This window comes from Ruditapes philippinarum, unplaced genomic scaffold, assembly GCF_026571515.1.
Source record: "Ruditapes philippinarum isolate M1 unplaced genomic scaffold, ASM2657151v2 ctg9932_1_1_1_1, whole genome shotgun sequence".
Taxonomy (NCBI): domain Eukaryota; kingdom Metazoa; phylum Mollusca; class Bivalvia; order Venerida; family Veneridae; genus Ruditapes; species Ruditapes philippinarum.
This window is the reverse complement of record NW_026864246.1, coordinates 4,080-20,393: the sequence shown is the minus strand read 5'-3', so window position 1 is coordinate 20,393 and position 16,314 is coordinate 4,080. Positions and strand designations below refer to the sequence as shown.

The 16,314-nt window shown below is 32.2% G+C and overlaps 2 protein-coding genes across 2 annotated transcripts; both read right to left on the bottom strand.

Annotated features, from left to right (window-relative positions):
• Positions 1–563: 563 nt before the first annotated feature.
• LOC132724962 (uncharacterized) lies at positions 564–7,265 on the bottom strand. Its single transcript, XM_060709945.1, is given in 14 exon segments — positions 564–1,396; positions 1,655–1,780; positions 1,986–2,178; positions 2,222–2,229; positions 2,411–2,483; positions 2,848–2,916; positions 2,918–2,964; positions 3,146–3,655; positions 3,874–4,025; positions 4,621–4,722; positions 5,021–5,122; positions 5,345–5,436; positions 5,695–5,783; positions 6,637–7,265. Coding segments are annotated over 14 exon segments (2,847 nt in total). The 5' UTR covers positions 7,088–7,265.
• Positions 7,266–13,789: 6,524 nt separating this feature from the next.
• Positions 13,790–15,298, bottom strand: LOC132724961 (complement C1q tumor necrosis factor-related protein 2-like). The gene is made up of 2 exons (XM_060709944.1): positions 14,776–15,298; positions 13,790–14,362 (listed from the first exon to the last, which is right to left on the bottom strand). The coding sequence occupies exons 1-2, from the start codon at positions 14,957–14,959 to the stop codon at positions 13,956–13,958; spliced, it is 591 nt and encodes a 196-aa protein (XP_060565927.1). The 5' UTR covers positions 14,960–15,298; the 3' UTR covers positions 13,790–13,955.
• Between the last annotated feature and the right edge of the window lie 1,016 nt (positions 15,299–16,314).

The following is a 16,314-nucleotide window of genomic DNA, read 5'->3' as shown; positions in this document are numbered from 1 at the left end:
TGAAGAAAATGTGCCTTTTTATGATTTCGATATCAACTACATTCTACTGGCCAAGGCTAAAAAACTTCAAATTTTTATGTCACAAGAAGTTTCAGTTAATTGTCTTAATCAATCCAATAACTCTTTCTTATAAACTTTATGACAAAATTTATAATTTACATGAGCAAAAAGTCGAATAAACACAGATTATCTCTGTTTTTGAAGACTATTTCAAATTTAGACCAATGCCCGATCACTTATAATTATCCAATCAATAGATATTTTATAATATTATCAAACACTAATAATTTGTGAATGCTTTTGCAAATACAAGGTACTTTTCTCAGTTCCATAACACTTATAAGTGTTTTATCATTACATATGATAAATGTTTGAACATAATTCTTAAATTGAAATTGTTTTTTTACAAGACTACATATACAGGATGCAAGTGTACATGTTATTTCTTACAAGAAAAATGGAAAGTTATTGTGTTACAATCAATTAAAAAAAACCTAAACAGTTACATTCCATTTATAACAAAACTGAACAATGTTGTTAAACTATTTTCACATTCACCAAAATTAAAGTTTCTTTTCTTTGAAAAACTCTACTAGTTTAGGGATCACAGAATCTAAAATCCGTTTCGCTGCCGTAACACGCGGTTGGCCCTCACTGTTTTTCATTATGAAAGTATTTGTAAGGCCATCCTCTCCATCACGCTTGTATATAGCTTCAAGATGTTGCAAGTTCAAACTCAAACCAGACCCTGCTATATTTTCAGCCGTAGGTGCTTTGCATATGGATTTGTATAGAAGCACTGACAACGATGGAAGATTTTTGGCTTTCTCCTTGTTGAACAACATGTTCTTACAAACTGCACTTACACTAAAACTTTGAGTCAATACTGTCTTGTTGTCAACGTCCAAATGGGAAATAAGACTGCCCAAAGCATGCACGTCTTCTGCAGCATCATGTGCCCCATATGAGGTGTTCAAAATGTCATGTACCAGGTCTTCCTGCTTGTATGACTTCCTTCCTGGAATCACCTTCCGGAAAAGTGAAAGAGAATCAACCAGTGCTTTTGTTCCGTCAACAAACATATCATATACACCTGCACAGTTCAATGCAATTACAATTACCGGAAAATCGAATTTTTTACCATTGTGTGCAACTAGAACACAGTTTGGAATTTTCTTCACCCAGGCAGTAAATAGTTGTAGGGCCGACTTTATATCTGTTGCTTCTACCGGTTGTCCAAGATGTAATAGACGGTCGCCATCAACTGAGAGGCCAGTGACTTGCCTAGCCCCAGCAGATATGGGTTCTGTCGGTAGAACATACTGAGAAAATGTACGGGTTCCAGCCAAATCTGACGCTGCTATCTGCGTTATCTGTGGCAGGCAATGTCCACGAACTGTAAAAAAAATCATTTGGTTTCATTTCGGTGAATATCATTTACTGACAATAAATATATTGCAATATGTGTGTTTTAGAAGAGTTGCTAGTACTAGTTAGCACTAAATACATAACAAAACTGTGCACCTTAGCACTAAATACATAACAAAACTCTGCATCTAAGTTGCCGCCAATAAAAGCTAGAGTAGTTAACTATTTCATTTACACTTTAGAGTAGTAAACTTTTACATTTGCATTATCATAAACTATTTCTTACTAAGGTCTGTCGTCTCCAGATCAAACGTCACCAATGTCGGGTTTGTGAGCTGAATAGGTTTGAAGTCTCCTTTGGGTATTGGGGCTGGAATAGCCTCTATATCTGCATTGGTCTCATGGCCAATTCCTAAAAATCAATCACACAAATGATAAACATTTTTGTCTGGTCTTACCGGACAATTTGTCATAATGTATTCAAGTTTTAAATTAATGAAACTTGCAAACATAAACATTATTTTTCATCCTTGATCAAATCTATATGGTATATATTATTATACTATATTAGTAAAATATTATATAGATACAGCTGCCAGAACACAAATTTTACTAACCAGACTGATAAGAGACTCCTTCCAACACCTCCTGGGCACCCTGGTTCACCGCCCGCTCTTTCTTCAACTCCAAACGGCGTCTTTTCGTTGAGGGAAGTTCCATTTTGGCCTGGACACGCTCACGATTTTTCTGGCACTTTTCAGCATGCTTGAGTGTGTGGACCCCAGGGGACAAGCCAGCATCTACATTTGCCTGCAATTATGGAAAAAACATAGTACAGATTACCTTATCTTGCTCTATTGTCTAATAAGTATGAAATAATAAGAGTTATATAACAACAGAACAATATTTTTTTTAATTTTTCTTTTTATAAATAATGTACTTTTCTCTTAAAATACCCCATAAATGAGTGTTATAGCAGCCAAAATTTCTTATCTTTGTCTAAAGTATTAAATAAATAATTTTTAATTTTAATCAGTTGTACCTTTCTTATCCTTTGTCCAAATTGAGACCAGAATGCATGTAGATCTGGAACGTGTAACTGTAACTTGAGACAACTGTAAAAAAGAACAGAACATAAAACTCAAACACCAGTAACAAAAAAAACAAACAACATTTTGCACACCTGAGATATATTGTTTTGATTACTTAGAATACTGAAAAGTTCAGGACAGATCTATATGAGTGTTCAAAGAATTTAATTCAGCCAAAACAGATAAAAAATAGCAGATAGGCAAGCATTTGTATTTCCATTTTCGGCCCAATGGTCATTCTTTGTGTAGCTTTGTATATTGTATGTGATTAAAAACTCAGGTGCACTACATCAGCAAACAAGAAAAATAATAAACATGCAAACTTGAAATAATTTTTTCATAAATGTGCATTTACGCACAATAACCAGAACACATTTATTTGAATTACCTCTGCGATGTAATGTCTTCCTTCATTGATGCAAGCTGCTGTAGCGTGGACCCTATAGTCAAGAGACTTGAGTGTTCCCATAATGGAAGCTCTTAGGCGCTCTTATTGAAACTTTCCCTTGTTGGCATGTTCACAGCTTGTGATGAGCCAAGATCCGCATATTGCTCTGCATTATCGGCAAGAGGTTTTTAAAAAATCCCCTCCAAGGCTGCCCGAAGTTGTTCGTCCTTCAATGGAGCCTTGTAAGGCAGACTTCTGTGGACATAACTCTTCCTGTCTTCTGGGTGAACGCTTATACCCACAGAATCTAGGATGGCACATACTGTGATCACAAATTGATGCGGAACTAAAGCATTCAAGTTTTCTCTCAGAGCATCCTTATCACCAGCATTTTTTGCAAAAGCATATTTTAAACACTTTTGAAGATGGAGGATAGTAATTTTACTGATTTTCACATTTTTAGAGTGATGAAGACTGAAGAGATGTTTTCCAACATTTTTGTCAAATCTCTTTTTTAGATGTATATTTAGATTGTTTTTCACTCTAGCTATGAGTGTATTGTCACCATCTCCTTCAACATATTCTATCGGAGTTCCTTCATCCTTCAGTTCCTGCACTCCTTTCTCCCCACTGACACTTTCCATCAGTTTGGCACTCCCACGATGGTTTCTAACACACAGGTGAGGTCTGACTGCTTGACCCTTACGGTTGCGTGCCCACCAGTTACACGTTCCACAAACCCTGTGTGATACAATTGACTTAAGAACCTTCTTCCCATACTTTGACTTTGACATGAAGAATGTGTGTGCTGAAAGAAAATGAAAACTTTATTTATATTTATTAATACTAGCTGCCACCATTTCATGCAGAGTTCTAAAGTTTTGTACAATAAGATAAATTTCTTTTTAACAATATAAATTAAAAGTGAAATCAGTCAACCAATAACAACGTTTTGACCCAAACAAACTCAATATTTCCTATCTATGGGCTAAACAAAAAAGGCAGAAATTTCATTACAAAGCTTACAGGTTAAACTATCAAATCCACGTTTTTGCCAGGCGGTGTCAACTGAACAGGACATTCCAAGTCTGGTCCTACACTGAAATTTGTCTTGAAGGCGAATTTTGGCTCTTTCACAAGAGATCTTTCTACAGCCGTCAGGTTGGGAATTTTGTCTTCTGGAAATAAAAATCAATATAATTATTCACAAATTAAAGGGACTCCACTGAGGTATTTTGACATGATGGGACTGAAAATATTTTTTCCAGATAAATCTACGATTTGATGTAGGTTTAGACCACTAATTTTTGTGCAAAATTTCAGATTGAAAAAAATTACCCAAAATGAAAAGCGGTAAAACGCTTTTCACTCAATCGGGCTGAGAAAATCATTAAAATACGATTTTCAATTTATTTCATAGTATATTTCTTAACTATCTTTGCATATATTTCTGTTTAAAGTGCCCCAGCTCATCTATGTAAGAAATTCAACTGTAATGTTTTTAGGCTTTTAAATCTAAGTGAAGTCCCTTTAATAAATGTATAAAAATTTCTCCATTTCTGAAGTCAGGTTAAATATAATGCAGCATTAAAACTGTGTGCAACTTTTGTTAAAATGGGAACCATTCAATCTAATTTTAAATTGTGTGCGAATAAGTTGTAAAGTGCTATAAAAGTTAAATGTAATGCCATTTGCAGTTTATTATACATGTAAGAGATACCATACTTTACAAAACTTCTTAGTAAACCAATGCTTCAGTAATCTAAAAAATACCTGGTAACTCGTTCCTGATTGATGGGTGTGTCGCCTAAATCACTCCAATTACCATCACCTTTGTCAGCCTCGGCACTGGCACAGGACTGTCGCAGCACCTCCCTGGAAATAATGCGATACTGAATTTACCAATGTTGGAAAATAAAGTCTATAAAACAGTGAACTAAGAAATTCGTTAAGTTGCACCCTGTCACCCGAACTCTCTGCTTCTACAGTAATCAATTAAGTTTTTTATACCACTACCACAAATTATGTTGACTGCATTGTAACAGGACATGCATAAAAGAAAATGCACTGCCGGTATGTCAATTCTTTATGCTTGCTAAAATTATACAGACTGGGACTTTATAAAGAGAAACCTAACATGATTAAAAAGTATGGTATAAATATGTTTCCTTACTTTGTATGAGGGGATGCATCTGGCATTGCTCCAATTCCAAGGTCTTCAATTAGACTGTCTATAGACTGCTTTGCCTCATCAGTCTCTTTTTGTGAAACCTCACTAAACATACAAATACATGATAGTTAATGAAATGGAATTTTTATGATTAGTCATGAACAATGACTGACAGACATTAACAAACTACTGACGGTATTTAATTGACATGTGAATTTTTTTATTGACCGTTAGACAGCTATAATAGTAATTAATATTAGTTTAATAAAAAAACAAAATTATATTATTAAAATTATTTAAATTACTTTTTATCAGAATAAAACTTACTCCATTTCCTGCTTGAAGGCCATTTTGGCAGCTGCCGCTGATGACTTAACAGAAATCTTCTGTACTGTTTCTCCAGCCCGAGTTTCCATCTTCTGTAAAGTAATAAATAATTTGGAATGAGTGGTCACTGGATTTTTCACCGCTTAGTTAAAAAATGTGAATAAGAGTGATCACTGGAGCACCTATTAGGTGCAAAACTAGACTTCACTTAGTTACAAAATGCATCAGGGAAAGTTTTGTTTTGAGTACAACATGTATAAAAAAATGTTTTGTGTAATGCTTCAAAATACAGTTTGTACATTTCAATAAATGAATTATGACTAATTTACAAAAATAATATGAGTTCATACCTTTAAGTTGGAGTGACTTATAGTTGGGATGTTTATTGTGGCGAAAATGTTGTTAACACGATCTGGGCCCCCAATACTGTCTATCATTGCTGTAAATAAAGAACAATTTTTATTATACATGGATTTGTATCAAGTCTTCTTAATAAAATTTGTGCAATTAAATATTTGTATTTCAAGACTGGTAATACATTATTATACCAATGTGCACCTAAGATGTGTGATGATTAATATATGCATAATTATGCTCATGCAACAGCAATAATATGCACACATAACAAATACAAATGTAGCTACTTTATGCTGTGGTGACGCGTCATAATTAATTGTGAACATGACTAACTCTTATTCACATGACATAGAATGATAAAGACATGTAAAAAAAAAGTAATAAACATGTACAAAACTCTGGAAACAAAGTGATCCCCCGGAAGCATTAATCACAACAAAATAACATAAGAATTGCAGACTCGGTTTGATTGAGTCTGTACATGAGGGGTACTGAATAAGTGCAACATCCCTCACGACCCCTAGCACCGGCTTGAGCAACACATTACAGTGTTGGCATCAATGATCCCGAAGGACAGGAAAATATAGCAACACTGAAGTGAAGTACATGGCAACTTTTTACGGCTGCCACACAGCAGTTGTGAAGTACAAAACTCTGGAAACAAAGTGATCCCTCGGAAGCATTAATCACAACAAAATAACATAAGAATTGCAGACTCTGTTTGATTGAGTATGTACATGCGGGATAATGAATAAGTATATCACATCTTCTGCACTTATTAATTTAACTCAAATTATAACAATCCAATATTATTTCAATGCATAGTCAATCTTTAAGTTTAATAGGCATAGTCAATCTCTCTAATTTTTCATAATAAATTTCATTCCATATTCATTTCAATAAAATGAATGCATGTATCACAAAAATAAGCATACCTGTCCCAAGTTTAGTATTTGCAGCAAAACATGGCATGCCTTTTTGTTTGTTTCGGTGTGTTTTCCCGTATGTCACACGGTTCACAGCTGCACAGTCCACATTTTGACATATCACGTACAAAAACCCTGACAGTCCTTTCTTCTGCTCACCGATAACATTATATGCAGTAAGAGGCACAGGCCCTAACCCACATTCTTTACAGACTTTTAGATTATCCAATAAAACACCAAATTCAACCACACGTCTACCTTCCCTCCACTTGTTGTTGAAAAATTTGTTTGTTTTCCTTTGTTCCGGTATTCCTGGAATATTAATGTCACCCGAAGTGTTCGGATTACCCACGACGTAGTTGTGGTCTTCTATAATATTTCTATTAGTCCGTAATTTTTCACAAACACCCCGTTTTAACTTAAAAAATCGTCCGTACTTATCTCTCACGGGCGCAGCCATTCTACTTTTGAAAACGAGGCTACCGCCTGGTTCCCGATATTTACGTCTTTCATACAGCGGAGCCGGGACCGGTTATATCTAGTTTACGCCGGTACTCGGCAAAGCGCGGAATCCCGACAATGTACGAAATAAGGCGTAATAAGACGAAGATTATTAGAGTCGGAAAGCCTTAAGTGTAAATATATCTATATATGTTGAACGACGACAACAGAATCACCGAGTAGTTTTAAAACACGTCATGTGTGAACACACTATGTAAGTTACAATAACAGATACTGTGGCCCAGTTGTTCAAAACTTTTGTTAACTTTAACAACAAATTAACTAAACAGTTGTTAAATTTTAATATTTTCGTTAGCTAACGAAATGCCAAAAATTGAGTTGTTCAGAGCTGTGTTAATTTTTTTGTTAGTTAACAAGGCGTTAAAGTGCTTAACATTTTGTTAACTAATTAACAAGAAAAATTAATCCCACAATGCAGTATGTTTCTTTCCTCCACAAAAAACAAAATGGCCGATAACTGTCCACTTCAATAAGAAATACTTAGAAAATCAGCTGATGTACATTGTCTGCAAAATACAGCTGAGTCATAGAGTAATAAAAAATGAAAACTCATGTAAGATGATAAGTTTTTTTTGGCTGTTTGGTCATGAACATACTGTAACAAGAACCCCAGTATGTCATATCTACATGAAACTATGAATAGCTACCTTGACACACTTGAGAGTGATTTATTTTATACTGTACAGTTTATACATAGGAAAACATATTTAAAGTTATTTTACCTTCATATTCTTTGTGTAATGCCAGTACTGTATATATCCCAGTTACTTTGTGATTTCTGTGCATATTACATGTAGAGCAGACTCCACCAGACTTGATCCTAATTTGATCCTAATTCCAAGTATCTTGTGAAGCATTTGACAATGTACCATACATTAAATATGCATTCTGGTCTGATAAATATTAACCAGCCAGCCTGCATATAAAACAAACAGTGCTTGCCATTCATCTTTTTAAAATGTTCCCGCGTTTACACTACAACCTTTTCCCACATGTATATTTTCCTCCTTTTTGCATCTTTATCAGTGTTTATCTCATAATGTTTGTTAAATCCATTTGTGAAATATCAAAACTGGGTGTTAGGAAACATGTTAGCCAAGTCTGAATGATCAATTCCATTTTTAAACACTTTTAAACACGTATAATTGTAGCTGTTGACAGTAAACAACTTACACTAGAAGCAATTTTTATTTTTAGCTGTTGCATTGTGGTAAATGATGATTCAATTACGGGTCAGACTACCCTATTGTTTTTACTTCCATATGCTTATGTTATAAGCATGTGTGGAGGTCACTGTCAAAGACTAGGCTTATAATTTTATCATCGATTTTACTAAATAATGGCCCTTTGTTGAAAGTTTGTGAACTTTTTTTGTCTTAAGGATTATACATGAAGTTCACTAATTAAGGTCCACAATCATTGCATGGATTTTGACTTATTTATGAACATTTTCAACTTACAACAATGTATGGTTAAAATTGTGTATTTAATGAAACAAAACTTCATTCATGTCTTGAAATTAAAATTCCTTACAAAGACCCATAACCGTGACATGGATTTTAACTGAAAAATGCCCTTTTTAACAGAATTAAATAAAAGCTTGTTCACAAAATTACCAAAGCTCATGAGTGATGGTACATCTTGTTTTAAATCAAAAGACACCTTCAACTTAACATTTTCTTATCTTATTAATGAAGTTATTAATTGACATTGTATTAACAACCAATTTGTATATTTGAGTTTGACTGGTTTGTGCATGCAAATATCAATAGGCTATCTTATTTCCTCATTTCAATAGATACATGTCTTAAGATGTCTGAAGAAGAAAATGTTAAGTGTTTTTGTATATTTATCAAACAATAATGATATGAAGTATATTTAACAAATAGTATAAATTGCAGTATACTATAATTAATGCACAGCTAGGATAAAGTGAAAGCAAGAATAACATAGCATTAGGTTCAAAATACACACATTTACTCTCAAAATTTCAGCAATATGTAAGCCAGTTTATACAATTATAATTCAATTATCTATATAATTATCTATATAATGCAGTGCTCAATTTTACCACACACAAGTATTGAGATCTTAACTGTTAAGTTCCTTCCTAAAGATGTTCTTATTGTTTGACAGGCTTGCATGGTTATTTTACAATTATGTAGATGAAACTTTTAAAAACTTAAGTTGGACATCATTTACATGTATTTATATGATAGAGATTTTGACCCAAACCAGCACTATAGTTTTAATATTTTATAAGAATCACTACTGACTTGCATAAATTAAAAATGTGTTTTGTTTTCTCTTCCCACCTACAATACAAAGTGAATTTGCCTCTTTTCCAAAATATTATTCTCAAAATTATGATATGTACAAATAAGATCTCAAAATTATCAAATACTCCACTGTTTACACATAATACATGATGACCTGTTACTGTCAACATTAATATCATTGAATAATGTACAATTAAAGTCCAATGTCTTTAAATTTGAAAATAAAACTTGCTTTTAATGCACTCATATAAAAAAGAAAATTAGAAGAAGTTTCCTACATAAATGCCAAACCCTATTTTATTTGAGTTGGAATGGAGAGACATATTTGTATTCATTTTGGCCTTATTGAAAATATTGAAATGGTGAATCTTGGAGCTTTATATTACTTCATATTTGAATCCATGGTTTACATAACATTTATATAGATGACTTAATCAACTCTCACATTTGGTAAAAAATGAAAATAATGTTTAAAGTTGATGAGACAGACTATTGTAAAAATAATAGGAAGTTATTAATAAACACTTTTCAACATTACTGATATGATCAGTTGTTGTTCTATAGAATTTAGAAAGGGCAACTGTATGGTATTCAGTACTCAAGATTTGTCCTTTTATGTATAAAATATTAATGTATGAATCACAATATGAATTAAGGAAACTATATCATATACTATCTAAATTATATGATAATATTCTGTCATAATAATATACCCAAAACAACAGTATAAGATAACAGTATTGTAAACATACTACAATACTCTTTTTAAAGTAACTTAGAATGTGAGCATTGTCTCAGTGTAAATCCAGTTAGTTTATAAGTATTGAACCATTGCATTACAAACATATTTCTGGTTTCCAGATGATCATGGCAGTTAATAACTACATATATATGGTAACTACCAATTATCACACTGTAATACCACATTTGACAATTTATTATTTGGCACAAAACTGACATCAGACAAAAAACATACAAATAAACATATGAGACAATGGTCCTGTGAACATTGCCTTTGCCTTGTTGATCTTTATTATTGTTATTGAATGATTTTAATAAGATATTCAAAGTGAAGATTTAAACTGACAAAACAAACAAAAAACTGGCAATAGTTAACCAACCAAGAAGAGGGTTTTTTGAACAAAGCAGTATTGAACCAGTGGTGTCAGATTTTGGTAATCAATCCTATATAAGATAAGATAAGATAAGATAGTTTATTAAAGTTTTACACTAGCAGTACAATATTTTGTCAGCTTGTTACTCTAATGATCCAAAATAAGGTAGAATGAGGTAACTACATTTGTTAAGTGAAGTTCAAGAAAGTCAATTAAATCACAGGCAGGAATAAATTCATGTTTGTTTATGCTGAATTTAAAAGATGATCTAAACACTGATTATATTACTTTAAAACTTGTTTATCAGTATGACACCTGAACAGATTCAGACTTTTTATGAAAATTAATTTGTTTTTATACCACATTGAGGCTATTAATAGTAAATGGGACTTTCTTAAATTCCTGTGTAAATTGTTTAGAATCTTTTTATAGTTGAGAATGATGTCCCAATGGCGTTAAAAGTGACTGTTTTGGAGTTGACAGGGGTAAAATTAGGGAACAAGCAACTTTCTGTACCACTAACAATAAAATTAATTCACCTATGGAGGTGAATAAATTTTCTTGTTAAATCTTTGTTAAAGCCGATGTTTTAACAAAAAGATAACGCTATTTTTTTCTGAACAACTGATTTTTTTAACAAAGATATTTAACAAAAAAATTAACAACACTTTGTTAATTTAACAGAACTTTAACGTTAACAATGTCTGAACAACAGAATTGCTTAACAACAAAATTAACACAGAATTTAACAATTTGTTGTTAATTTAACTATGATGTCATTGTTAAATATTTAACAAAAGTTTTGAACAACTGGGCCTGTATGTTTAAAACTAGTCTTAGTCGTTCATTTGACATGTTCTTTAATGTTTCTAGAGTTCAATTTGACAACTATTTTGAAATCTTAACACTCTAGCCTGACCCACGTGGATCAAGTTACGAAACAACCATTTTATTCTTTACAAGGAGAGACATTTATTCATGTGACTGCCATGGGACATTTACATAATAATGAATGAAAAATACAAAAACAAAGAAACAAAAATTTTGACTGTGTCTTCCTTTTAGGAAATAAAAGAAAAATGATTTCTGATACATAATAGGCCTTTAATCTCAATAAAATATTAAATATTACCATTTTTTTCTTATTATCTGATATGTTACAAAAGTGGGGAATCAACTAGTTTAAAAATATGAACTATCAAAATTTGATGAATAAGTGTTTTAGTAAACATAGAACCTAAAATTCGTTTTTATTGTTAAAACAAGTCATACCCCCGCCAACAAGAGCCTTACCACGATGTGGGCAAACGTTTACTTAAAGGTATAGAAATCAATGTGTCTCATCGTTAGTGAAAACACACAAGTTAATATTTGAAAAAAAAATTCTGGCAATCTCATTATCGCTTCTTGGAAAAAAAAACAGAGTTTTATGTAAGCTCGATATTCGTCTTCTTAGAAATTATTACTGATCTCAGAACTAACTTGAAATTCAAGGAAAGTTGGATATTGGTTACTTTTCATTATAAAAAACGATCTCCGAGCCAGGTCAAACTTGAAAGCTATCTAGAAATTGATTTCGATGCACGATGTCAGTTCTTATAGCTAACTTCTCGAAGCCTATCGAGAAATGAAAAGATGTTATAGGGGACAAAAAGCTTTCTTCAATTTTTGAAAAAGAAGCTTAAAACGGATTTTTTAAGAATCTGTGTTGACTTTTTTCAACTTTGTTTTGGTCGAGGGCTCTACAACGAAAATATCGAGGACACATCATTGTAATGTGAAAGACCAACAGTATTTGTTGAGTATATTTCTTAAATATCTTTTGCATATCTCTCTGTTTTAAGTGCTCCAGTTGTTTTATTTACAGCAGTTTTAGGCTTTTGGACCTTCGTGAAGTTTTTTAAGGACATATCGGATTTTTTTTCTAAAATAAAGAATACATTTTATATAAAGACTTTGGACCTTCAAGTCAGCTGACGATAATAATTTGTCGTTTAAAAAGTATACCTTTGACAAAATTCAATTAACAGTACTTAAATAAGCCTTCTGGGTTTCCTTGTGATCCTTCATATACATATTTTCAGTTTCAAGTAAACACATGTTCTAATCATTAATTTAATCACACATTCACCAATTGGTACATTTACAATTTTTATATCACTTAATTTCAAAACGCTACAAATCTTTGCGACATCCTCATTAAAATATATGAAGCCATATATCTGCTGCCTGTTGTTCTTAAACACATGTATGATAAAAAATATACTACGTTAAGATCAAATGGCACATGCACCAAGTCATTGCTAAACGGTTGAAACCATACTTAGAATAGCAGCATAATAATTGTTCCAGAACATTTTATACTGTTTGTGATTAAATGCATGTGTAATAAATACAAGGCATTCTATGTTATAGCTCTTTCGATAATCGCCATAAGACTATGGAGGCAATATAATTTTAACTTGTATAGATGTTATAAAAACATATAATTACATATAGTTTTATACCCTTTAAGATATTTCAATTAAAGGTGGAAACTATAATTCATATTTCTTATAAGGCCTAATCTAATTTATCTACTGCGTGTGCAATTTAAAAAATATTTTGAGAAGTTGAAAAGAAAAATTTGATCAACTACACACAAAATATAGGCTTAGCATAGCTTTCGAATGTTGTTTTTCTGAATTAAAAACAATTATTGATTTATGTTTAATCTGCAGCTAATAATAATTACTCTTTCTTTTCATCCTAGCAGTCATTAAGTTCACATTAAATATTGAAACATAGTATTAGCATACAAATCGTGACTGCATTTTGCATACTAAGTTAGATTGCAGAGTTACTAAAATAGTGGTGAAAGTAACATAAAATGTTTACTATAGATTGGACAAATCTATGTTTGTGTGCATGTTGTGTATTATCCATTACAAAATACAAAACAAAAAACAATACTTTAAACCTTATTAATGAACTATTTGCCAAATAAATGAGAAAGTAACTCTCGATTATCACATGCTTTAACATTGATAAGCATTTATTTACTTCTTAACGTTTGTCCGTATTATATAATAGCACAATATCCCATTTATACATACTATTTGAATATACTATGTTATCTTAAAATAAGAATATATATCATTCAAACACTATCATTGTTATCCATCTCAACCATCTGTCAGTTCAAGACAACATGAAAATGATAAATAATGGAAACCTTAATGAATAATGGAAACCTTAATGGTTGCCAATCTCGATAAATGAACTGTTTTTTCGCAAGCGATATTTGACTGCTCTGTCCATAGTCTGCGTTGTTAATGCAATAAAGAGAACATTTATTGACAAATGTTTCACTAAAATACATATATAACATCTCCTATATTTACAAATAAAGGAATTCACATTATATGCTGGATTAACGTATTAAGAATCCAGAAAAGTAGTTCCATTCCCTGCTATCTTCATAGATCAAATCTGATGAAGGTGATCCGTTACTGTTAATTGTCACCCATGCACGTTCCCCGATACGCATGCGTACAGCACCACTGAATGATGTACAAGTTCCAAGTTTATATGGCATGAATAATCCACTTGAACGTGTGTCACCTTGAGAAACAATAGCATAAGCTATATACCTATTTTCCATTCCACATAATTGACTGTTGAAGAAGTAGATACCGCTTATAGGTGCTGTAAAATATCCGTTTGTACTAGAATAGCCGTTGCCTTCATTTAATACAACCTTGGTGAAAACAAAAACCTGATTATCTGCCACCGATTTATCTGCGACTTTGTGTGCACGAAATGCTATGACGTCCTTTCCTAAATAAAAGAAATAATTATCATAAATGTAAATGCCAATAATTATATAAATGGTAATTATCTCTATTATAGAAAATAACTTCATTCCTTACGTTGAATGATATCAAAAACATATATAGACTTTTTATGAGAAGAACATGTCATCTTTAAACTGTTAACTGTTTAGTTATTTTAGTTCATTTGATACTTCTAAAAGTATAAGTACTAATATAAATTTATATATTAAGTAAAATTAAGTAAAGCAAATAAGTCTTAGCAAAATAAAACTAAATTACCATAATAACTATGAACAAAATATCAAACTTTAAAGCAAATGAATTAAAACTAGAATTATCATGAAATAAGTTAACTTCTCATATTTGTTAATATGTTTTCTTTTATTTTAACAATTATACTTTTTACACTGTAATTACCTCTTCTGGCTTCTAACATCTCGTCCTTCTGTTCAAGCAGCTTTATTTTTTCATTAATGTCGGCCAGGTTCTCCTGAATATTTTTCTGTGCAGTCATTATTTCAGCGTGTGTCTCAGCCATCTTCTGCTGTGCTTCTTGTATTCTCCTTTCCGTATCCATCATATTTCCATGTGTTTCACGCATGCTTCTGTCCGTTTCTTACATAGTTTCCTCCGTTTTCCGCATGCTCATCTCAGTTTCTAACATATTTTTCTCCATGTTGTTTACATTAAATTCAACACGAACCATTTTCTCAAGCAACTGTTCGTCATACGAGAACTTAGAACAAAGCGGTTCCGGCGCTGACCGCGCATAATTATTGACAATAATTAAATATATTAAGAACAAATCAATTTTAAGATGAAACATTGTAAATGTCCGTAGTTTCCGAAAGAATAAGAAAGTCTGTTTGCACAAGTATTTACTATTGAAGAATAATGATAATAATCTATGTTATGGAGAAGATAAAAAGGCAAGTTATCATAAGCCATCTTCGTTATCACCATGTCTGGTGGTTTTCGTTTATTCTTAACATATTTTTTTTTTCAGCAAAGATTATGCGTTCTGTTTAAATCATTTTACAGTAAATGCTTAGATAATTCTTTTTCTAAGCAGAGCCGCATGTAAAATTATCTTCAGTTCAAAGTCTGGAGTCATGTATTATCTTAGAAATGTACTTCGCAAAGTAAATGGGGATATTGTTGAGTTAGTTTAATTATTCATTACATTGCATTGAGTTTCGAACACATTAGTCCAATAATATTTTACTTATGTTCTTCAATTTAATTTTATATTGGTAACCTATTCTATTACGCATGTGATCACGAGTATAATTGTATGCGATTTGTTACGAATATGATCTAACGATGCTTTTAATATTGACTCATTTTCTGCTATTGGCGGCCTAGATCAAGTCACATACCTACATATCTGTTAAACACCGTGTATACTCATCTATTGTATTGCTCATTTAAAAAGATTTCTAACATGAATTAAATATTATTCTCTCCCAGATATTTTCAGCATTGCTGCTTTTAAATTGTACGACGACATGACATTCCAATATATTTTTGACGTTGAACTGTACTAAACGAGGAAATGCATTTAGCAACTCTTATTACCCCCACTGCATATTTTGAGATACGTGGAAATACATTTAGGCAAATATGACATTCAAAAGATGACATTGGACTAACAAACAGCTGGCGACAAACGGCAAGATTAATCTAATGTGATTTGAGGTGTGGGTGCTCAGATGTTTACCTTGTATTATAGCATAAAATCGGCTATTTTTCCCTATTTTGCCCATGTTATAACGGGACCAAAACCATGTGTTAACATAGTCACGCGCTCTTGTTATAGCACGGTTTCACCTATGCGCAATACATACAGGGCCCAGTAAACAAACCAAAAAAAATACGATTTTGCCTGTTTGCCAAAGAGTCATACGCTCTTGTTACATTGAAATTATTGATTCGAGGGTCTAAATCGCATTAAAT

What these genes read in the sequence shown, in the direction of transcription:
- LOC132724961 (XM_060709944.1), bottom strand. Translation starts at nt 14,959, where the DNA reads ATGCGTGAAACACATGGAAATATGATGGATACGGAAAGGAGAATACAA. An exon ending in GATGTTAGAAGCCAGAAGAG is followed by an intron (nt 14,363 to 14,775) that starts GTAATTACAGTG and finishes TCTTTTATTTAG; the next exon opens with GAAAGGACGTCATAGCATTT.